A 24,835-nucleotide genomic window follows, 5' to 3' on the forward strand; every position below is an offset into this window, starting at 1 on the left:
CGGACGCTTAACCGACTGCGCCACCCAGGCGCCCCGCATTTGACTTTCTTAAACACGCAGTCGGGTGTAGCGGTTATGGCTGTAGACTGACCCCGCACCGTGGGGCCGCTAACGGGACCCCTGCCCAGACCCCTCCCCTATTATCTCTCATAACCTTCCTGCCACTGTTCCCCCCTGCCGCTGCCGGCTGACATAGGGATTTAGGTGCCTTTGGTTTGCTGAGCAAGTGCTCTCAGGAGAAGGGGACTGAGGCAAGGAGGATGGGGCAGGGGCAGGGGCTCCGAGCAGGGATGGTGCGGCCTCTGGAGGCAGCTTCAGCCTGATCCCCTGGGGAGCTCTGGCGCATGAGCTGGACTGCAGAGCCCGTCCCACTTTGGGGCCAGGGAGCTGACCTTCTGGTTCCCATGCCAGCCAACCCTCGGTTGTAGGCTGTCTGGCCCCTGGGAGTTGTCCTCAGGAGTGGGGCTTGGGCTGCCAAAACAACATGCCATTGACCGGGCGGAGTCAACAACAGGAACTTACTCCTCACGGTTCTGAGGCTGGTAAGTCTGAGATCAAGGTGCTGGCCAGCTCAGTTCCCGGTGAAAGCCCTCTTCCCCAAATAGCATCACACGGGGGGCCAGGGCTTCGACATATGGACGGAGAGGCACAATTTAGTCCGCAGCAGGGGCACAACTTCCCGGGGAGAGGGCAGCTCCCGTTAGGTCGAGGGCGAATCTGGAGAACAGGGCCATGGGAGCCCCTAGTGGCAGCCAGTGCTCACTGCAGCTGTGGATGGCTGCTCGGCCCAGGTTATGTGGGCGGGACACCTGCAGTCAGCCCGTGCTGATCCATCACCCACTGACCGCCCCACTGCCTCTTCTGTGCACCTCTGGGGCCTCATCCCTTCAACTTAAGGGGACAGAAGCCGGAAACAAAGCACTGACGATGGGGCAGTTGTAGAGGTGATGTTTACTTTGCTTTTTATTTGTGCTTATCTGCATCACCTAACTTTAAAAAAAATTTTTTTTAACGCTTACTTATTTTTGAGAGACAGAGAGAGAGACAGAGTATGATCAGGGGAGGGGCAGAGAGAGAGGGAGACACAGAATCCAAAGCAGGCTCCGAGCTGTCGGCACAGAGCCTGATGTGGGGCTCAAACCCATGACTTGTGAGAGTATAACCTGAGCTGAAGTCGGACACTTGACTGAGCCACCCCAGCGCTCCAGGACCAGTCACCATTTTCACAGAAGCTTCACCAACGGTCTCTAAAAAATGAAAAGATCCGTGGAGATCAGTCAGAGGTAGAACCAAGGTGTTGAGAACGTCTGTCATGAAAAGGAGCAGAGGATTTGGGAGTGGTTGCACTGTGCCAGTGCCCCGGGATTTCTGGGGGCTGGAGGGTCAGATGTGATCGGTGTAATTGGGACCTTAGCTGGTGATGGTGGCAGTCAGCCCCAGAATTGTGACCTCGAAGGTGGTTTTCTGCATTTGCAGAAAGATGGCTCGGGCTCTCCTGACCACCGGTTGGTTCTTTCTGACAGGGTTCCCCCCAGGGAGCTGGCCGTCCTGCTGTGCAACAAATCCAGTGCATTTTACAGCCTCGGGAAATGGAATGAGGCCTTTGTGGCGGCCAAGGAATGTCTCCAGTGGGATCCAACCTACGTGAAGGTACGGGGACAGCTGGGGGGCCCTGCCTCCTTCCTCCCTTCTTTTTAAAACGGAAATGTGAGGAGTGCATCTCATTCAATCCTTTGCACTTTACACAGGTGCCCGTAGGGCGTGTGAGCCTGTCTGGAGAAGACTGGGAACACTGAGGGCCAGGTGTGGCAATGCCCTTGCAGGTGGAGCTCGTTGTGCTCTGATGTAGTTTCACCACTACTTGTAGTCTGAAGAGTACTTTGATGTTTCCGAGTCTCATTTGAGCTAAGCTGTGTTGCAGGTGCAAGCTGGGTGCACCCACATGGCACCGATTACTTCTTCCGAAGCACTTCTTACTTCGAAATCAGCTCCCTTGGAGGGATGGGGGGGGGGAAGTTCGAATGGCCAGCAATCCACCCCCACCCCCACCCCCCCACCAGGGGTTAACAAAGATCGGTAAATGAGTATTTAAATGAGTATTTGATTGTTTTCCGCAGCTAAAATGCTGTCAGAGTGCTTCCTGCCTCAGGGTGAACAAAAGGCCAGGGAGACACCAGCCCAGCTGTTGAGTAACTCTCGGTCAAGTTGGGGAGAGGACAAAAAGCAAAAGCGGAGACCACAAAGGAGTTGCCAATTCTGGAGCCATCTGAGGCACAGACAATTAAGTGTCACGTGAGTGATACGGACCATTTACGGCGAGGCTCCAAGGTCAGAAACGCACAGGCCTTTCCCCCCGCTGCTCTGCTGTGGGGCAGACTGGTTTCAGCATGGGAAGAAATGCGTTTCCTTCCTTAAGCCTTCCTATCCCCGACTGTGTAGGGAGTGGCTGCTTAGGTCTCAGAGTCGCTTCAAGGATTAAGGAGACCTTGGTTCGAGTCGTTGGCACTCAGGACGTAGGAGTTTGTATCATCTTCTCAGTGATCTGCATTTTGTGTACGGAACAGTGGGAAGGGGCGAGGGGTTTTGACCTGCATGTTCTCCATCCTCGAGGGAGGGATTTGCCTATTTTACCTTCAGCCTTTCCTTAAAAAAATTTTTTTTAAACATCTGTTCATTTTTGAGACTGAGAGAGACGGAGTGGGAGCGGGGGAGGGGCAGAGAGAGGCAGACACAGAATCCGAAGCAGGCTCCAGGCTCTGAGCTGTCAGCAGAGCCCGATGCGGGGCTCGAACTCATGAAGCGCCAGATTATGACCTGAGCTGAAATCGGATGCTTAACCGACTGAGCCACCCAGGCGCCCCTATACATTTTTAACAGAGTGGTAAAGTGTGGAGGCGGGACAGACACAAAGGAGAGGGGTTTAGACTTTGAGGGCTGCGGACTGTGGGAACGCACATGCACACACGTGGGGGAAACTCATGAGAGGGGCGATAAGGGCGATCTTAGTAATGTTTAGCTGCGCTGGGCCGGCTCACTGCCAATGTCCGTCTTGTTCATGGCCATAAAAATTCCCTGCGAGAGAAAATTTATGGCAGTCCTCATTTCTTAGACTTTCTGCTTTTACTCAGATCAGGGGAGCTCCAGGAAGGTTTCCTTCCACATCTTTCGAATCTCAAGTGCCTTGGTATCAAGATAATCCTTAGGCCCAAGTGCCATATTTTGGGGTGGCATATTCTGAACCCCTTTCCTCTCCCCACCAAAATAAAAGATGAGAGAAACTAAAATCTGAGGAAGGGAGGGAAGCGGGGAATTCTGTATCCAGCTTACTGGGTTGGGCGAAAAAAAACCCAGACATTCTCCCAACCCTTTTTTTTCTCGTTGCCATCTAATGACGTTTCAAATGAAGGTGAAAACAAATCGATAGTCAGAGATTTGGTGTTCAGTGGAATTTTTTTTTATTTTATTTTTTTATTTTTTAAAAAAAATTTTTTTCTCAACGTTTTTTATTTATTTTTGGGACAGAGAGAGACAGAGCATGAACGGGGGAGGGGCAGAGAGAGAGGGAGACACAGAATCAGAAACAGGCTCCAGGCTCCGAGCCATCAGCCCAGAGCCCGAGGCGGGGCTCGAACTCACGGACTGCGAGATCGTGACCCGGCTGAAGTCGGACGCCCAACCGACTGCGCCACCCAGGCGCCCCTGGTGTTGAGTGGAATTTTTAAGTGCTTGCTTTTTGTGTGAACCCAGTTGGTGGACACCTTTCATTATCTTAGAATGTTGTCATGATAGATCCTGGTGTGGGTTCCTTTAGAGAATCAAAGAGGGGGAAGGCGCTGCCATTTTGTTCCTACTCAAGGCACACCATTTTATATAGGCAAAAGTCCGCCATTTGCCTCCAACAATCATTGTAATTTTCCTCTCCACAGAAATAAAACATTTTTGCCTCCGGTACACAGTGCCTATAACGTGGAGCTCGATATACCTCAATGCTTGTGCTGACAACTTTTTTTCCAGCTGTGTACCCGTGGAAGTCGTGTTGACTTTGATTGAAAGGAGCAGGGAACAAGTTCTGTGTTTACATGACAATCTCATTCTTTTCTGGAACACTGTCATCGGAGGATTTTTTTTTCATTCTCTTCTTGCCAGGGTTGTGATTTGTTGCGTGAATAAGCCACACATGTACTTGGAAGCGAGCCCTCTTCCTTCGCTCTGTCCTATGTTAGATGCTTTAGAAGTCATGCATTTGGAAATGATTGTTTTCTTGGCAGTTAAAAAATGACAGGAAAACTGTGGCACAGAACGTAACGTGGAAATCCTGTAGCCAGTGCTTGTTAGAAATCTGTGTTGACACAGAAGTGAAACCTCTCCAGCTCATTTCCCCATGTCATCAATCTTGCCTTTCCTTTTAGCAGCTGGTTAGAGGGATGGGTGAGTTATGGGTTTGCTTTTCTTCTGTCCCAGGGATACTACCGGGCTGGTTACTCCTTGCTGAGGTTGCTTCAGCCTTACGAAGCTGCTCGAATGTTTTTCGAGGGTCTGCGACTTCTCCAGGGCAGCCCGGACCAGATCCAGATTGCTGATTTCCTTGTGGGAGTCTTTACCACTATGGGCAGTAAGTTGGAACCGTGGGAAATCTGCCTTTCTTCCTTCCTTCCCCTTCCTTCCTTCCTTCCTTCCTTCCTTCCTTCCTTCCTTCCTTCCTTCCTTCCTCCCTCCCTCCCTCCCTCCCTCCCTCCCTTCCTTCTTTCCTTCCTTTCTTCCGCCCCTTTTCCCTTCCTTCCTTCCTCCCTCCCTCCCTTCCTTCCTCCCTCCCTCCCTTCCTTCCTTCTGTCTTTCTCTTCCCTCCTTTCTTTCTTTCTCCCCCCTCTCTCTTTCTTTCTTCCTTCCTTCCTTTCTTTCTTTCTTTCTTTCTTTCTTTCTTTCTTTCTTTTTCTTTTCTTTCCATGTCCTTGTTATTTTATTTGAATGGCTCCTGGAGAGATAATTCCAGGGGGTTTCTTTGTGGCTGATGTATGCAGTTTGAATGAAACTGATTTTCACATTAGAAAGCATTTTGGAAGTTGGGGTGGCTCAGGTTCTTGTAAAAACACCGAAATCGTTTTGCAGAAATCACTTAGAGCTCCGCCACTCTTGTTTCAGACTTCAGTTTTCTGTGTTGCTACTGAGAGATCTTTCCCTATTCATACTACTCGTTTTACGTGAGTTGTGCTCTTTCCTATGATTTTTGCATGGATTTATCCCATACGTGGAGGCAATATTTTTGTTCGCTGTCAGAATAGCCTGGAAGGGCTGATGGAGGGTCCCGCGGAAGCTGCCGCGGTGCCCGGCGTCTCGGTCGCTATGGTCAGTGACGCACGGGGGCTTTCTGCGTCACTGCCTTGAGTTATTACTCTAATGACCTGGCCCGTGAGCCAGCTTTGTCAGTGGCCTGGATTAGACAAAGACAGAAAGCCATAACACAATGTAATGTACTCCCTGCCAGTGACCACGGAACTCTTTCTGTGTTTATCTTGGCGCAGTCTAAAAGTTCTGCCAATGACCAGCCCATTGTTTTATATATTGTGTTTGATCACATTTAAGATTGTACCCATTTAAGATGTGCCACTGAAACAAATGCTTTGCCACTAAGAGACAAACTCAATCGTCACACACGTCCCGATTTTAGAGATGTTAGGATGTGAAACATGGCACCTGTTAGAACTGTGGGCAAATGGTCTTTGGCTTTCAGAGGCGGGGAAATAAATTCAACTGTGACAGAGCCACCTGTTCCCACTGGGAGTGTGGGAGAGCAACTTGTGTGGTCTGTGGCCAGCATGCCACAGATTTTGGCGAGTTTGGCACAGATGGGGGGTGAGAGCCGCATCAGGCAGTGAATGGGGGGTGGTTGGAGGTAGACACAGCCACGTCCACCCAGCAGAGAAATGGAAGATGCCCAGATGAGTGCTGATGGGTCACAGCTTTCCAGGCACCCTTTCACTGCCGTGATGGAGCCTGTGTCCCATTCCTCTGAACCTGATGGCTTGGCCATCCCCCTTCGATCCCTCATGTCTTTTCTGCATCTTTGTGAAGTCACCGTTCGTTCTTGGCGACTGCTCCCCTAAGAAATCTGGACGGTTTCCATTCTGCTCCCATCCTGAGAGCGGCACGTCGTAGGACTCCGTAGGGCAACTCATTCCAGACTTTTATACCAAACGACTCCTGTTTGGAGGGTGAATGGATGCCCACGGCCCGATTGCTAAAATTTGAAAAATATGCTTATGGAAATTTTGTATCCTTTTGTGCAACATCTATTTATTTTGATAGTTACCTATTTGTGGAAATTGATAATCCCGGAGGAGGTGCCATGCTATTCTGGCACCTGCCTCGTCCCCTTGGATGATCTCACCCATGGGTTTGAGAAATGTGGCTTTTGGAGGATCATGAGATGCATTGGGCCACTAGGTTAGAAGAATGTGTGTTGAATAAGAAAGTTGGTGGATCTGGGTTCCCATCTCTGTTTTTGTCGTTAACTGGTTGCATGATATGCCATGAAGCCTGGCCTCGTTTGTCTCCGTTTCTCATTGGTTGGGTGAGGATAATATTTGTCACATCTTTCTTCTTCTTTTTTTTTTTTTTTATAATTTCTTTATTTTTTAAATTTACATCCAAGTTAGTTAGCATCTAGTGCAACAATGATTTCGGGAGTATATTCCTTAATGCCCCTGACGCATTTAGCCCATCCCCCCTCGCACAACCCCTCCAGCAACCCTCTGTTTGTTCTCCATATTGAAGAGTCGCTTATGTTTTGTCCCCCTCCCTGTTATATTAGTTTTGCTTCCCTTCCCTTATGTTCATCTGTTTTGTATCTTAACATGCCTCATATGATGTCACATCTTAAGGGAAGTGTGTTGTTGTTTTTTTTTTTTTTAACTTTTTTGAGCTTCTATTTCTTCCTCTCTAAGTGGAGATAATAGGCAGTGCCTTGTTGGTATGTTTGAGGGATTAAATATTAGCACATATCACTGGGCTTCACATATAGAAGAGCTAAGTGAGTATTAGCTCACATTATACCGCTTAACCCTTGGGGCATTGAGTTTATAGGTGAACTTAAAATGATTGCTGCTTCAGTCAATTATATAGTACTTTTACTTTGAAAGTGCCTCTCTTTCTTTTTTCTTTTTTAAAAAGTTTATTTATTTTGAGAGAGTGTGTGTGTGTGTGTGTGTGTGTGTGTGTATGTGTGAGCAGGGGAGGGGCAGAGAGAGAGGGGGAGAGAGAATCCTAGGTAGGCTCTTCACTGTCAGAGTGGGGCTCTAACCCACAAACCAGGAGCTCATGACCTGAGCCTAAGTCAAGAGTCGGAGGCTCAACTGACCGAGCCACCCTGGTGCCTGAGAATGCCTCTCGTTCTGATATCTTTAATTTACCATTTGTTTATGTGTGGTCCTAAATGGAGGACCTTTTCCCAAATGTTCTAGACTCTGCCTGGGTTAAAATTTCTAAACTATGGAACTTTCTTTCAGGCGACCCCATTGTTTTGCAAAGTTTCTTGCCCTGTTTCGATCATATTTTTACTACTGGATTCTCAACAGAAGTGTGGCAATCTGTAATAGAAAAGTTGGCAAAGAAAGGATTATGGCACGTAAGTAAAAGGAGATGACTCTCTTGTGGGAAAAGCACATTCTCGATCAAACAGAGTCTTTCTGCTGGCACTGGGGAGGGGGATTGTAATTTATTATTTGTTTATCTTGATGCCAAAATAACTTTTTAACTGACACATCATTAAAAATGGAAAGTCACTGAGGTATATTAATTAGCCAGTTTTTTTTTAAAGATAGGAAACATATTCAGAACACCTATAATAATATTAGCTAACATGTATCACCCTCTCTCCTTGCCCTATGTCTCCATGGTCATCCCAGAAGTGTAAAGTCCAGATGCCAATGGTAATATGGAATGAGGAAAATAAATTTTGGAATGTTCATCTTCATATAATCTTTTTTTAATGTTTACTTATTCATTTTGAGAGAGAGAGAGAGGGAGAGCACGTGAGCAGGGGAAGGGGAGCAAAGGAGGGAGAGAGAGAGAATCCCACACAGACTCCACGCTATGACTCCCTCCCAATGTGGGGCTCGAACTCACAAACCGTGACCTCATGACCTGGGCCAGAATCAAGCATCAGACACTTAAGCAACCGAGCCACCCAGGCGCCCTCATGCAATCTCTTCTATATTGCATTTGCTAGTGTGGGCTCAGGAGACCTGCCTGTGCTGCCCCCCGCGCTTCCGTGTAGGCTTAAGGGACCGCTGCCCGCAGGTAGCAGTGAGGCTGCAGGAGCCGGCCCGAGGCGGGGAATCCGTGGAAGGGATTCCCGGTGCCCAGCGCACCCGCAGCCTGGGCTTTGGTGTAACACAGATGCCTCCTCGAATCATCATCTTCCACTTTCTGTTTTGGACCAATTATTTCCCCTCTGGGCCTTATTTCCGCATTTGTAAGTTTCAGGCTATAAACTTACTCCCTCGGGGCTTTGGTGAAGTTTAGAAATACCGGAGCAAGGACGCCTAATAATAATATTAGCTAATGCTTGTCAGGGGCTTACGATGTGCCAGGCACTGAGCTAATGGAGCTTCATGGTAGCTGGCTGTGCTACGTGCCCAGTGCATAGTTGTCATTGATGGTGGCCTCTCCGTGCTCATGAAAAGAGCCGTCCGAGGATGGGAGTTAGGTCAGGAAGGGCCTGCTGGGCTTTCTAAAGCCTGGCAGACCAGAAAAGTCACTAAAAGCCAGGGCAAGCCGTAAGGACTCTAGAGCTAGGCAGGGCGAATGACTTTAGAAGACAGAATTCTTCAATTTTTAGAAAGCTCATGGATTCTACCGGAAATCTAATGAAATCTATGGGGTCCTAATTTTATACACACACAGTTATGGCTATAGTTTCAGGGGGTTCATGGGATATCCCCTAAAATCCAGCCACGAGTTCCCTGAAACTCAGTCCCATATTCCAAGGTCTTGAGAAAGCAGGTAGGTAGGGAAGGGAAGGCCCAAGAAGGCAGCCCAAGGGGCAGGTGCACTTGGTCCAATACTCCAGCAGTGGGGCCCAGGTCATTTTCACATATTGGAAACAGAGACCAAAAAAAAAAAAAAAAAAGAAGCCGGGTCAGCAATCAGGATTGTTAGAACCCTGAGTATGTCATCTGAGATTGGGGCCTGTGTGTTCAGGGTGAGCAGTAAAGAGAGGGCAGCAGGCTGAAGGAACCTGCAAACAAGATGTGGCCATAGGCTCAGTCGCTGTGGTCCCCATGTCCACTGGGCATACACGAGGGAGACTGATGTGGAGCCCGGGCCCCAGTCACGGCCATACCAGAACCTGGAGCCCTCAGACCTGTTGGCACACCTGGATGGTCTCAGGAGGGACCTCTCTGTGTGACCTAGGACAAATTGCTTAACCTTTCTGAGGGATTCAGTTTCTTCACTGACTCTAGTTTGGGTCAGTGGTTCAACAACTGGCTCTCTGCGAGAAAAAGGCCTGATTTGTAGTGTTTGTCGATCTTTGTAGCATTAGTACTCCAGCCATCCAACCTGAAGCCACAAACAGGGCTACTGGGTGTGGAATTGGGGAGAGATGGGCAGCCGGCTGTCACTCGCTGATAGGGACCTTTCCAGCACACTCTGCTCGGCGGGGTCTAACGGACCCCAAACACTTGGGGCTTATGAAACACCCGTGTGCTACAGAATTAATTGGGATGAGATGCTTGTGAAGGATGGGATTCCTCTGCTTGCTCGGCTTTAAGAATTTTGCAGAGAATCACTTTTTTACCCACTCTGCCCTCGGCAATGCTGCTTAATGTCAGCTGCTCCCATCTGCAGCAGGCTTCGAGGAAATGTGGAGAGAGCTTAGCTGTCAGCAGGAGCAGGACATCGGCCGGACGGAAGGACTTCGATTATCATGGCTCAGGCTGTAAAGCTTGGCACGTAACTTAAAAAGAGCGACGGGGTTGGGGCGCCTGGGTGGCTCAGCTGGTTAAGCATCTGACTTCAGCTCAGGTCATGATCTCACAGTTTGTCAGTTCGAGCCCCGCATCAGGCTGTCTGCTGTCATCACAGAGCGCGCTTCATATTCTCGGTCCCCATCTCTCTCTGCCCCTCCCCCGGCTTGTGCTCGCTCTGTCTCTCTCTCTCAAAAACAAATAAACATTTAAAAAAGAGAGAGAGAGAGAGAGAGAGAGAGATAGGGCTGGAGGGTATTTTGTTTTGGTTTTTGCTTGTTTGTTTTCACCCCGAAGGTAACGTTTGTTCCAATAACCTACGTGGAGAGCATTATTATTCCAGGTTTTTCTCTTTGTCCCTTCTCACCAGTCGTTCCTACTTCTGTCAGCGAGAAAGGACCGGCTACCCCGAAATATCCATGTCCCAGAGTTATCACTGAAGAGTCTCTTTGAGGTGAGATGGCTTCTTGAAACATATGGTTTTAAGTCAGGCCACTTGGGGCTTGTATTTGGGACCTCTGCTTGTATAAGGGGACTTCAGCTGCCTCACTGCATATCGGTTGTTTATAATGATCTCAGGCATGGGCCATAGCGAATCTAGGTTTTGCTGATCCCAAATTTTATGAGTGAAGGGGTTTGACGTTTAATATTGATGTAGTGACTTCCATGATTCTTCCTTTGTGTTTTTCTCCCCCCCCAGAAATATGTCTTCATTGGGCTTTACGAGAATATGGAACAGGTGCCCAAGCTAGTGCAGTGGCTCGTCTCCATTGGTGCGAGTATTGAGACGATAGGACCATACCCTCTTCATGCCCTCATGCGGCTCTGTATCCAAGCAAGTGAGTGTTCTTCTGGTTCACCCCACCCAAGCCGCCCTCCCAGCTCTGAGCTCCGAGCTCTGCTGAATTTAGCCACCAGAATTTAGCCACTTGAAGGTGGAATGTTCAAACGATTTGAATACTCAAATGGTTTGATTATTCAGATGAATAAAGGCAGCTGGGAGATAGCATTGTTTGGTTTTGGTTTTGGTTTTAAAACGTTTTATTTTTTTATTTTACAGAGAGAGAGGGTGCGAGCAGGGGGAGAGGGGCAGAGGGAGAGACAGAGAGAGGGAGAGAGAGAATGCCAAGCAAGCTCCAGGCTGTGAGTGCAGAGTCTGATGCGGGGCTGAACTCACAAGCCGTGAGATCATGACCTGAGCCGAAGTCAAACGCTCAACTGACTGAGCCACCCGGGCTCCCCAGACAGCCTTGTTTTTATTGCGCCCGGGACCTAGTAGCTACAGGGGCCCAAGCTGAAAGGATTCTGTGTTCCTAGACAGATCCTGGCAGCACAGGGGCTCTGAGACCCGAGGAGGGACCTTGGGACAGACAGCCTTTGCTGGGCGGAGCTCCAGGCGCGTGTGGTCTTTCCCCTTGTTCGGGTTCATTTTCTCTCTAGCTGGAGAGTCGACTGCTTCAACACTCTTCAACACTGGCTGTTGTTGATAGTGCCTGCTGTGGTTCTTTTAAAGGACTCCGATTTTCATAGAGTTCTTTCTTTTTTTTTTTAAGTCTTCACCACTTGGCTATAGGAGTTCAATTTGAAAATATTTAAATTTTATCATTCACACACACACGCACACACGCACGCACACACAAGATAAAAGCTTGTTTTTCTTTTCCAAGCATGTATGGCACCAGAGTTAGACGTTTACCCGTACTGTTTTAGAGCCAGAAGAGGCAAGAGAATTGTCCAGACAGTCTTCCTCTTCTAGGCTGGATTGCCTTCCTGGGAATGAAGGAGTGAGGGGGGTGGGCAGGGCCTTCAAGACCTGGGCCCCCACTTCCCTTTAACCAGATTTCCATTTCATGTACTGTGGAGTCCATGAAATGTTTTATTCTTGCGCAGGGACTGGTGGATCAAACATTTAAAAGTAAAGTCTGACTAAAAGCAATTTGGTCCAATCCTCCCAGTTTTTTTAATTTTTAGTTTTGATTTTTGAAGGGCAGAGCGGGAGAGAGAGAGAATCTTGAGCAGGTTCCACGCTCCGTGTGGAGTCCAGTTCTGGGCTCGATCCCACGACCGTGGGATCACGACCTGAGCTGAAATCAAGCGTCGGACGCTCGACCGACGGAGCCAACCGGGCGCCCCCAATCCTCCCAGTTTTAAACTAGGAATCTGGAACCCAGAGAAGTGTGCCTCTGGTTGTGAAAGTCATGATTCCCCGCTGTGTCTGCTCTTTACGTTAGCTCCCACGGGTACAGGCAGATGTCAATACGATCAAGTGTTCACGGTTATCCCTGATTTGTTTCTCAGAGGAAAACTCTGACGTGGTGACAAACCGTGTTCAAAGAGTTGGCGGAAGTGTGTGGCTTTCCTTGATCCCAGGAGCTCCAAGGAAGGAACTTGGGAAAATAACTTTTAAATATATGTCCTATCGGGGCTCCTGGGTGGCTCAGTCAGTTGAGCGTCCGACTCTTGACTTCAGCTCAGGTTATGATCTCACAGTCATGCGATCAAGCCCCGCACCGGGCGCCCAGCTGAGCGCGGAGCCTGCTTGAGATTCTCTCCCTCTCTTTCTGCCCCTCCCCTGCTTGCATGTGCGCTCACGCACATGCGCTCTCTCTAGAAATAAACATTGAAAAATATTAACCTTGATTAACAGTCTTATTAACAGTATTGATTAGGGTAACCTTTTCAGATACTGACCTGCTTTCTGACACGGGCACTGTTGCGCTGCCTGGAGCCTCTTTACGACTAGTGCCCCCATCCCCACCTGCTGTTCCACAGCTGCCTCCTTGGCCAGAGAGCTGCTCTTGGCCGATCAGCCCCCCATTCTCTGGAGGCGCTCCCCCCCCCCCAACCACACCCCCTCCCTAGAGGTGCTCTGGAGCTCTTGACTGACTGACACAAAGGTTAGCCCCTGCCTCCTCGTGGGTCAACACCGTGGTGTAGCTCACGCTGCAGAGCTTCCTGTGGGGTCAGGCTGAGGCCGACTCAGGGGAGACCACATCTCTGCTCGCCTCCTTCCCCTGCCCCGCCCCGCGTCCCTCACGCTCTTTCTCCTGAGCTCCCCGTCAACAACTCACACGTACAAGAACCCCGGTCTTGGGCTCTGCTGCTCGGAAATCTGGCTGAAGTTAGAACTCATCCTTTTAGTTTACAAGCTCTGTGTCTCCCATTCTCGTGGTGAGTGGCACACATGTGTCGGAGTCCCCATTCGGCTCCCTCAGGACGGGACGTGTTGATGTGCTTTCAGATTGATTTTCTATGTGTGGAAAATAACATCAGGAACTCATTTTAATTCCCTTCAGAGGAAAACCATCTTTTCAGGTGGTTGATGGACCACAAGCCCGAGTGGAAAGGCCGCATCAACCAGAAGGACGAGGGTGGTTGCACTGTTCTCCACGTTGTTGCCGCGGCTCACTACCCAGGATACCTCATCAAACGTGAGTGGCGACACCAGGCTGGAGGGGGTGCTGTGGGCTGGATGACCTCAGGCATTAGAGAGCCTGACCGCACCTTTTCACCCTTTTCCTCCTGGGCCGGGCTCCAGAGGGCTAAACCTTATGTCGACCTAAGCATGACCGGGAGGGCAGGCTATATGCAGGAAAGATGCGGGTCAAGGGAAGGAAGATTGGCTGGGGTCCCATGCTCTTTCGGCTTCGATGGCTTCTGTGGGGTTGAATGTCTCTGGGATATGGGCTTCTGGCTGCCCTGCTCCTTCCCTCATCACACAGTTACCATAAGCGCTTTATTTTATGCCAAATCTACGCTAACGAGCCAGACTACAGAAGTGGTCCTGCTTCCTGGCCACTTAGAATCGAACGCGGGGATTGCATCCTCCATACCTGCCAAGGCCGGACAGGCCACGAGGAAGAGTGAGGCTGGTTCTTTTTTTTTTTAATGTACTTTTTTAATGTTTATTTATTTTTGAGACAGAGAGAGACAGAGCACGAGTGAGGGAGGGCGGGGTAGAGAGAGACACACACACAGAATCCGAAACAGGCTCCAGGCTCTGAGCTGTCAGCACAGAGCCCAATGCGGGGCTCGAACCCATGAACAGTGAGATCATGACCTGAGCCGAAGTCGGACACTCAACCGACTGAGCCACCCAGGTGCCCCCTGGAAAGATGGATTTTTAAAAAATAAGACACCTCAAGATTATAAAATGTCTGCTCAAAATTAAACATGCCTGTGGACTAGACGCAGCCTGGAGGGCTCTGGTTGGGGACGTCCCGGGCACTTGTAGTCTTTTTTCCTCAACGTGTCCCAGGGAAGCCCAGCAAGGATTGTTTCTCTAATGTCATCCCCACGGAACTGCGTCCCAGGAACCCACATCTGGGGAAACGGAGAAAGGGTGTGCTACAGATACTGTTTGGAGCTTTATCGAAATATAATTCAGATGCCGTATAATTCACCTGTTTCAAGGGTCCGATTCCCTGTTTTTAGCACATTCACAGTGTTATGCAACCATCACCACGATCAGTTCTAAAACATTCTCATTGTCTCCAGAAGAAACCGCGGATCCATCAGCAGTCATTTCCCATTTCTCCCTACCTCTCCAGCCCTAAGCAACCACTAACCTACTTTCTGTGCCCGTAGACTTCCCTCTTCTGGACATCTCATACAAATGGAATCATACAGTCTCGTGACTGGCTTCTGTCACTGAGCATGCTCTCGACGTTCACCTTGTAGCATGTATCAGGACTTCATTCCTTATTATTGCCAAATAATATCCCGTTGTGTAGGTAAACCACATCTTATTTACCCATTCATCAGTGGATGGGCCCGTGTCTTGTCTCCACCCTTCGGCTATTACGAATAATGCTGCTCTGAACTTTTGTGTGTGTGTTTTTGTGTTGGAATATATTCCCATTTTTCTTAGGTAGATACCTAGGAGTGGTATTGCCAGATCATACGGTAACCACGTTGAATCACTTCAGGAACTGCCAGACTGTTTTCCAAAGTGCTACACCGTTTTATATTCCCACCAGTGACGCACAAAAATTCGAATTTTTCTAAATCCTTGCCGGCACTTGTTATTGTCTTTTTTGGTGTCCTGTGTATTTTACTACCTTCTTCTCTTGTCCAGATACAGTCCTATGCTTCCCCAGCCTCCCTTTCTCTTCTCTTTGTCTCTCTGCAGAAGGGGATCCCTCCCCTCTGTTCCTCTGCCGCCCATTGTATCTCTCCCAGTTTGCAGTCACGCACCTATGGCCCACCAGTTTGTCCTGGTAGGTCCCTGGAGGCATCTCTGTCACTTTGCTGCCCGGGGTCTTGCGGTTCAAAGTCCTTTGGACTCAACACTGCTGTGTTCGAGAGATGAGGGAACTTCGGATCCCCCTACTTCTCCACCATGTAGGATCGCTTCCTATTTTAGTACCTTCTTAAAGGCAATGGTATCCTGGCAAATGTTTGACAAGTGGGTTCTTCAGAAGGAAAAGCCCTGAATTGTGGTGTTTGCCAATTTTCTTGGTGTAAACACAGCAAGACTTGGTGCCCCGAGTTTTGTTTTTAATGTAACCTATTTATCGTAAGTTTAAATGGCTATGTTGATCAACCATCTTGTAGCATTTCTAGACATTCGACTACTGGCCCTTGTGGACTAGGGTGATCTGGTTCCAGCTAATAATTACCCTGGTCATTTATGGTTAACGTCTGTGTCTCCAATCACTGCTCTCCTTACACATCCCTACTCTGAAAATGCCCCCCCCCCCAAAAAAGTATTTCCAGACAGGACTTTTCAGTTTGCAAAGAAACGCAGCTCCAAGTCTCCTGAAATCCAGGTGGTTTGCGCGGTGTGGGGTATTTTACATGCATGGAGCGCCTCGGGTGCCAACTCTCTGCATTGATAACTTGGCAAGCATTTCCTTTCCTGGGGCTTATACAAGGACTGTCCAGTACAAGCATAATGAGAGCCACATATAATTTTAAATTTTCTGGTAGTCATATGAAAAAGTAAAGGCAAAATAAGTGAAACTAATTTTCGTCATGTATGTTATTTAACCCATCTATCCGACGTGCGTTATCCAATAGATGTTATTTAACCCATCCAATATATGTTTATATATATTTAGCCTATGTATTTAGCAAATATATATAGCCTATATATATATAAGCCAGTATATTTAGCCTATCCAATATATGTTATTTAGCCCATCTATCCAGCATATGATCGCTCACATCTCAGTGCAGACTAGCCACATCTCAAGTGCTCAGTAGCCATCTGTGCCTCACGGCTGCCATATGGAACGGCACAACTTTATACTGTTTCTTACAAAGGCAGAAACCTTCCGGACTTTCTGCAACATGGGAGAATAAGCACGTGAAGTAAAGAGAGGCTCCTTTCTCCATGCAGGTGTAAACATGGGCTGTCCCCCGGGCATTGCCAAATGAGGCTTCACTACTCTTGCAGGATGCTTCTCTTTTTCATCAAAGGAACTTTTTTTTTTTTAATCTTCAATTTCAACTAATTTTAGACATACAGAAAAGAGGCAAAAATAGTTCAGAGAGTTTCTGTATACCCTCCCCCAGCTTCCCTTAATCTTAGCATGTTACGTGTCAGAGTTTGATTATCAAAATCAAGAAGTTAATTTTGACAGAATGCTATCAACGTACACAGACCTCATGCGAATTTCACCCCAGTTTTCATGAATGACCTTTTTCCGTTCGGAGACCTGTACCTCACTTCCTTGTCGGGGCTCCCTAGTCCTCCAGTCTTTGACAGTTCCTCAGGCTTCTGTTACCTTGACCCTTTTGAGGAGTACTGGTCAGTCGTTTTGTAGATGGTCTATCAGTTTGAGTTTGTTTGATGCTCTCTCATCATTGGAATAAAGTCAGGCGTTTTTGGTAAGAATTCTACAGAAATAATTTTGTGTTCTTCTCAGCATTATATCCAGGAGTTCGTGATGGCAATATGTCCTGTGACGTTAGCCTTGAGTGGCTGGTTAAGTTGTGATCTGTGGGACTTCTCCATTGTGAAGTTACCATCTTTCCTTTCATAGTTGTTAAATACCTTGTAGGAGATAATGTGAACTCTCCAAATACCATGTATGCAAATACTGTTGCCCTTTAAACTTTTGCACACTAATTTTAGTATCCATTGGTGGATCTTATCAGCATCAACTATTACTGTGACCTTTGGTTAATGTTGATTTTTAATTTTCTTCTTTTCTTCTACATTTATTACTTGGGATTGTGTTGCAATGAAGAGCTATCCCTTCGATGTATGTATGTATGTATGTATGTGTATTTTAATATGGACTCATGGATATTTATTCTATGGGATAAAATCTAATACTATCATTATTTATTTTGTTGCCCAAGTTGTTCCAGCTGTGGCCATGAGGCACTCTTTCCTTCGGATTGGCTTCTGTGTTCCTTTGACGAGCCCTATCATACCTCTGATTGCAGACCAACACCATGGTCATTTAGCCTTTTAAAATTTGTGACCTCTCTCTTCTACAATATATTTACTTATGTGCTCACTTTTATGAGTTTCAGACCTGCTATCCCATGCCTCTTTGAGAAACACATCCACTAACTAGATTTATGTTTGTTTTACGTTCATTTTATGTTCATCTGTGTTCAGTTCTTTTTGTCTTCAACTTTACGGCATCCAGTCAAGATATTAAGTTCTTTTCCTCCCCACCCTATTCACTGTAGGTATGCTGCTCATTTGTAGTACCCCGAGGATTATTTTTTCAGTGTTTGCATTTCATTTTAGGGTTCTTCTCATGTCCTGATTGGTTTTGTTTACATTTTGGTATGCGAAAGGCACATATGTGAAACATTATTATGGTTCTAGGAGTCTGAACTTTACAAAAAGATATACTCAGAGAAGGGTCATTTCCTCCTCCTCTCTTGACACCCTCAGTTCCCAATTCCCCCCTTCTTTCTGCCCCTCTCCCATCCGCTCCCTGTAAGCGATCAGTTTCTTTTATATCAGGCCTATTTTTTCTGGATTCCCTTTGCAGTAATGGGCAGATACACGTGTATTTTCTTACATCTCCTTTTTTACATGGAGGGTCCCCTTCTACAGATACTGTTTGGCACCTGGCTTTTTTTTTTCCCATTAACAGTTATGTCCTGCAGGTCACCCCATATCATAAGTGCATATTTAGTTCTGTTAGCTATCGTCAGATTTCCATCTGGAAGGACTGTGTCAATTTGCACAACTACCTGCCATGTATGCGTCTTTCCCCACAGATTCACCAACAGAATTTGTTGTCGGATTTCTAAATTTCTTCTGGTCTGAGAGGTAAAAATTGGTATCTCAAGGTTGTTTACCTTCTAATTATGTATGAGTTTGGATGTTGAAAAATACATTTGAGAACCATTTATACACACACACACACACACACACACACACATATACACACACATACTTTTTTTTGGTGAGTTATATGTTCATGTCTATTTCCCCTTTTTCCATAGAATGTTTGGTCTTTTGCCCTCAGTTTTTAAGAATTCTTTGTTCATTAGCTCTTTGTCTATGGTATAAGTTATGAATTTTTTCTCCCAGTTTTTCAGTTGTCTTCTGCCTTCTTTTTTGTCATGCAAATTTGATTCTTTTTATGTAGTCAAATTTATTGATCTATTAATTTATTGCTTCTGTATTTGGCGTCAGAGTTAGAAAATCTTTACCTGCATCAAAGTTAAAGACTTCTGTTTTTTTTCTAGTACCTGTATGGTTTCTTTCTTTTTTTTTTTTTTAAGTTTTTTTTTCTATTTATTTGAGAGAGAGATAGAGCATGAGCGGGGGAAGGTCAGAATGAGAGGGAGAGAGAATCCACACTCTTAGCATGGAGCACAACGCGAGGCTCAATCCCACGACCATGAAATCATGACCTGAGCTGAAATCAAGAGTCAGATGCTTAACTGACTGAGCCAGCCAGGTGCCTGGTTTCCTTTTTGACATTTAGATCCTTGGTCCATTGGAGTTTCATGCAAAGATCTAGTTTTACCTTTTCCAGATGTCCACTTATTTGTCTCAGCATTATTTATTTATTTCATTTATTTTTCAGCATCATTTATTTTTAAAGTGTGCAAGACCTCAGGGATTTGAGATGCCACTAATTCTGAACTTTCTCTCCTGGTCTACTAGTCTCTTTGCCTGTTCATAGAGGCTTCTTTGAATCACCTTTCAAAAGCTGGTTTAAAAATTAAAAGTACACCTCACACCAAGATGGCTGAGATACAAAAAGATGACAGGAACTTATTGACGAGGATGTGGAAAAATTGGGAATAAAAACTGGCGTGCACCTGCTTTGCAAAAAAGTCTGGCAGTACTCACATCACCATATGATCTGGCAATGTTACCCCTAGGTATATGCCTCATGGAAATGAAAACGTATTCCAACAAAAACTTGCCCGTGAAGGTTTATAGCAGCCTTATGGGATAAGAGCCAAAATAGTGCAGGCAACCCAAATCTCCATCAATTGCTGAATGGACAAAAAAAGGCAATACATCCATACAGTGCAATATTATTCAGCCATAAAAAAGAAGGAAATATTGATACATGCTACAGCGTGGATGAACCTTGAAACATTCTGCTGAGTTCGAGCCCCACGTCGGGCTCTGGGCTGACAGCTCAGAGCCTGGAGCCTGTTTCAGATTCTGTCTCCCTCTCTCTCTGCCCCTCCCCCTCTCATGCTCTGTCTCTCTCTGTCTCAGAAATAAACAAACATTAAAAAAAAAAAGAAACATTATGCTGAGTAAAAGAAACCAGACACAAAAGACCACATACTGCACGATCGCATTTATATGAAATGTCCGGAATAAGGAAATCCCTAGAGACAGAATCAGATTCCACGTTGCCCCTGGGGGTGGGACAGGGGAAATATGGAGTGACTGCTAATGCATATAAGGTTTCTTTTTGGGGGGATGAAATGTTTTGGAACTGGATAGTGGTGATGGTTACACAGCTTCATAAATATACAGAAACCCACTAAATTGTACACTTTAAAAAGGATTAATTTTATGGTATGTTCAATCAAAAAATATTTTAAGGGGCACATGGGTGGCTCAGTCACTTAAACGTCCGACTTCGGCTCAGGTCATGATCTCACGGTTCGTGAGTTCGAGCCCTGCACCGCGCTCTGTGCTGACAGCTCAGAGCCTGGAGCCTGCTTCGGATTCTGTGTCTCTCTGCCTCTCTCCCACTCACACTCTGTCTCTCTTTCAAGAATAAATAAACATTTAAAAAAATTTTTAAAATATTTTAAAAGCAAAAAAGAAAATTGAAAGGCATGCTCTTGGTTAAAAAGAAATCCACACATTTAAAAAAGATATGTGGTCAAAAGTAAATTCTCTTTCACAAAGTCAGCTACCAAGCATTTTTTCGTGAGTCTTGCCGGGATATATACATGTGTGTACCTGTGTGTGCATGTGTGTGTGTGTGTGTATCCAATTTTTATTTTCCTGCTTTAAATATGAATGTGGGCATACTCTACATTTTATTGAGTAACTTGCTTTTTCCCTGAACAATAATCTTGGCGATTTTCCCCTAATAGTAATTGCAGAGCTATTTCATTTTTTTTTTAATTTTTTTTTCAACGTTTATTTATTTTTGAGACCGAGAGAGACAGCGCATGAACAGGGAGGGGCAGAGAGAGAGGGAGACACAGAATCGGAAACAGGCTCCAGGCTCCGAGCTGTCAACACAGAGCCCGACGCGGGGCTCGAACTCACGGACCGCGAGATCATGACCTGAGCCGAAGTCGGACGCTTAACCGACCGAGCCACCCAGGCGCCCCATCATTTTTTTTTTTTTTTTAACAGCTCACAGCTTTTTCTGACATGGCTATACTTCACTGATGGGTGTGTAAATGGTTTTCAGTTATTTTGCTACTGAAAATAAAGCTCAGAGAATATTTTCCTACATACATCTTTGTGCACTGGTGGGAATGTATCTGTAGGATTATCTCCTAGTTGAGGGATTGTTTGTTCAAAGAATTGTACATTTTGTTTATTTGGATGACTCTCATTTTATTTAAATTTTAAATAGATTACATTCACAACTCAAAAGATACAAAAAGTATTGAGAGTCTTTGTCCTTTAGCCTTAGAAACCCATGTTACCAATATCTTATGATTTTTTCCTACAAATATTCTATGAATGTGTAAATAAAAACATATGTGCAACTTTAGGATGTTAGCATATTGGTATGCATCTGGCTTTTGAAAGCTATTGCTAATTTGAACCCCAGAAAGGTTGCCCCAACAGCGTATGAGTTATCTCCACTTTTAATACTTTTTTGATACATGGAGAGTCAGGAGCTCTCCAGCGACTTTAACGTGGCCTGAATTCCAAATTCACCATTTAAAATAATTGCAGCATCATCGAGCCTCTGAAATCATCAGTTCTGTCGGCATTTTGGTGGGTGGCGGTTGTTACTATGGTCTTCTTGGCTCTGGATCAATGTGGCTTGGGAGGCCCAGGAGTACAGTCTCAGGGAATTACCAGAGCCCGGCAGCAGCAGGACCCAAAGCCTAGAAACGGTCATCTCCTACAACTGACATCAAGCCAGGCCAGGAGTAGTTGCACTGGACTTGGTTATAAGCTGCAGACGCTCCAACTGGCTTTGGCAAGAAAGGGGATTTATTGGCTCATGTGACTCAAGAGTCCAGAGTTGGGTCCAGGTACTCCAAAGGTGTTTTCAAGAATCTTTCTACCTCTCAGCTCTGCTTTCTTCTGTGTTAGGTTCCTTCTTAGGCAGGCTCTCTTTCAGTTGAAGCCACCTGATATTAAGTTTATCTTATGCCTATTTGTCAATCGCAGCCAGAGAGGATACCTCCACTCAGTATTTCAGCTCAAGTCCTAGGAAGGAGTCTTGGTGACTTGACGTTGGTCACATGCCCTCCATGAACCAATCAGTAGAGCCAGAAGGATGGGATGATCTTATTGGCTAGTTCTTGGTGAGGCGTTTTCCTGGGAGCTGGGGCTGGGGCAGAGCTCCGGGATGGAATGATGTGATTGTCCAGATCCCGATCAGGCGTTTGCCCCTGGATCTGGGGCTGGGGCTGGGGTTGGTTGGGGTCGGAGCTGGGGCCCCGGCCGACGCCGGGGCTGCAGCCGTTGTGGAGGATGTCATGGTGGTAGAATGTGTATCTGTCTGGTGTTCACTCACATCAAGTCAGGTAGGCTGGAAAAGGTGCTTCTCAAAGGAAAACTGGGCTCTTGTTATCAGGAAAAAGGGTAACGGGTGCTAGTCAAGTAAAAAAAAAAAAGCCTAGTGTGTCTTCAAATTTTGCCTCTTTATCTCCTTCAAGACTTGAAAACCTATGCACTTTACATGTTTTCATGTTGACGTCTAGAATTTTTTATCTGTGAGTCAAAAACGTGTAAGAAAAGGTAATTTTCAGAATTGTGTACACAGATATTTTAAAATACACCCATTCTGTCTCTCTTTTATTTGCATATACTAGAATATAAATGCTACAGCAATTTTGATGTCCTCTAACATCTGTGTGAAAAATTATGGACCAGCTCTTTAGTAGCCAAAAATATCAAATTGTTCATTCATTTTTTGGGGGGATCATATCTCTCGTTTACTTTTCAGAGAGAAGTTTACCCTAATATAATTTATGCCTGAAAGTCTCATCAGCCGTCCAGTGATCTTCTTCTGGAACAAAAATACTTATATGGCTTTAGATTAAAAAAAAAAATTTTTTTTTCCTGTGATTTAAAACTCTAGAGTTAGTCTCTTTTCTAGATTTAATTATTACAAAATTGCTACTCCAGATATCATCAAAGCCACAGCACTCTATTAAAATCTTCTGTAACTAATTATTACAGAGAAAAATAATAATTTTGGAGGACAGTAAGAGGAGGTAGCCTGTAGTTCCTTCGAAAAGAGTCACCTGGCGGTCACCTGCTTCTCCCTTCTGTTGATACTCTGCGGGTCAGGAATTTTCACCTCAATTCCTTGGGGGCAGTACATGAATTCGCGGTTAGTTCTCTAGGCTGTGTAGCAGGTCCCTGTAAATGTAGTGGCTCGAAACAGCTCAGTTCTGTAGGACAGTTGTCTGATATGACGTGACTGAGTTTTCTACTCGGTGTCCCCTGAGGCTGGTGTCAAAGTACTGACGGGGCTTTGTTCTCATCTGGAATTCCGGGCCCTCTTTCGGGGTCACACGGTGGTGGCAGAAGCCGGTGCCCTGCGGTTGTAGGACTGAGGTTCTCGTTCCCTTGCTGGCTGGCAGCCAGAGGCTGCGTCAGCTTCTACAGGCCCCACACATTCTTTGTCATGTGCACTGACCCCCCCTTCAAAGCCAGCAGGGGAGAATTTCTTTTGTGCATCACACCCCTCTCCTATTTTAATTCTTTGCCCTCTTCCTGACCAGTATACCTTTGACCTTTATGTAGTTCAGGCGGTTAGGTCAGGATAATCTCCATATCTTCAGGTCAAGTGCTTTGGGGCCTTGATTACCTGTGCGAAGTCTCATCACGTTTTGACGTTTAAAAATTTTTTAAATGTTTGTTTATTTTCAAGAGAGAGAGAGAGACAGAGAGCAAGCAGGGGAGGGGCAGAGAGGGAGACACAGAATCCGAAGCAGGCTCCAGGCTCTGAGCTGTCAGCACAGAGCCCGATGCGGGGCTCGAACTCCTGGACCGTGAGATCATGACCTGAGCCGAAGTCGGATGCTCAACTGACTGAGCCACCCAGGCACCCCTGATGTTTGTTTATTTTTGAGAGAGAGAGAGACAGAGAGCAAGCAGGGGAGGGGCAGAGAGGGAGACACAGAATCCGAAGCAGGCTCCAGGCTCTGAGATGTCAGCATGGAGCCTGACGCGGGGCTCAAACTCATAAACCGTGAGATCATGACCTGAACCGAAGTCGGATGCTCAACCGACTGAGCCACCCAGGCACCCCTGATGTTTATTTTTGAGAGAGAGAGAGACAGACAGAGTGTGAGCAGGGGAGGGGCAGAGAAAGAGGGATACAGAACCCAAAGCAGGCTCCAGGCTCTGAGCTGTCAGTACAGAGCCCGACGCGGGGCTCGAACTCCCGGACCGCGAGATCATGACCTGAGCCGAAGTCGGATGCTTAATCCCCTGAGCCACCCAGGGGCCCCATTACATGTATTCATTTTTGAGAGAGAGACAGAGCACAAGTGGAGGAGGGGCAGAGAGAGAGGGAGGCCCAGAACCCGAAGCAGGCTCCAGGCTCCAAGCTGTCAGCACAGAGCCCGACGCGGGGCTCGAACCCACAAACTGCGTGCTGATCGATTGTGCCAGTGCAGCTGGGCAGTTGGGGGCTATCTTAGAATTCTGCCTGCCCCAGTGAGATCCTTGATGGGTAAGACGTTTGACTTTGTAATTTTGTCTCATTTTTGTGAATGGGAGAAGGGCAGTTGTGACTGGGGACATGGGAAAAGGGGGCTCCGTGAACAGGACGATGCCTGGATAGGTGCCTTGTCAAGGCGGTGAATTTTAGGAAAACATGGGCTTGGAAGTTGGGGATCAGGCGTTGATTTGCTTAACTCTCTGTGCCCACATAAGTCTTTGTACCCCCAGGGCTACACCTGTTCCATCCGGAAACCTGTTGCATCTGTGATCACAGAGGCACCTTGGTGCTCGGCAAATAGATGTGTCAAAGCAGCGAATGGAGCTGGCAGCCAGAGGGTTGGGACTGGGAGGGTGGAAACAGTGACAACAAAAAGACCCTGATGCGAAAGCAGTTGCCACTTCCTTGTATCCCCAGACAGGCTTTTTTTTTCCCCCTTTTTTTTCCTGGAAGAATATTCTGTTTCCCCTCTAGGGAATAAAGAAATCTGAAGTCACAGCTTGCTGGTATCCTTACAGCTGTAACTGTTGCTTAGTAACCAGATCCCCCCTCTCCTTGCGTGTTGCCAAGGAGAGGGGAGAAAGGTAGAGAGGA

The 24,835-nt window shown here is 46.7% G+C and overlaps 1 protein-coding gene across 2 annotated transcripts in view; it reads left to right on the plus strand.

Annotated features, from left to right (window-relative positions):
• TRANK1 (tetratricopeptide repeat and ankyrin repeat containing 1) overlaps positions 1-24,835 on the plus strand; it is a 97,660-nt gene that overhangs the window by 21,839 nt on the left and 50,986 nt on the right. For both annotated transcript variants that reach the window (XM_027040627.2, XM_027040626.2), the window contains 6 exons: positions 1,524-1,650; positions 4,462-4,612; positions 7,503-7,621; positions 10,336-10,419; positions 10,666-10,804; positions 13,262-13,396. In XM_027040627.2, coding sequence (XP_026896428.1) covers positions 1,524-1,650; positions 4,462-4,612; positions 7,503-7,621; positions 10,336-10,419; positions 10,666-10,804; positions 13,262-13,396 — 755 coding nt within the window. The remainder of the gene's footprint in view (positions 1-1,523; positions 1,651-4,461; positions 4,613-7,502; positions 7,622-10,335; positions 10,420-10,665; positions 10,805-13,261; positions 13,397-24,835) is intronic.

This window comes from Acinonyx jubatus, chromosome C2, assembly GCF_027475565.1.
Source record: "Acinonyx jubatus isolate Ajub_Pintada_27869175 chromosome C2, VMU_Ajub_asm_v1.0, whole genome shotgun sequence".
Taxonomy (NCBI): Eukaryota; Metazoa; Chordata; class Mammalia; order Carnivora; family Felidae; genus Acinonyx; species Acinonyx jubatus.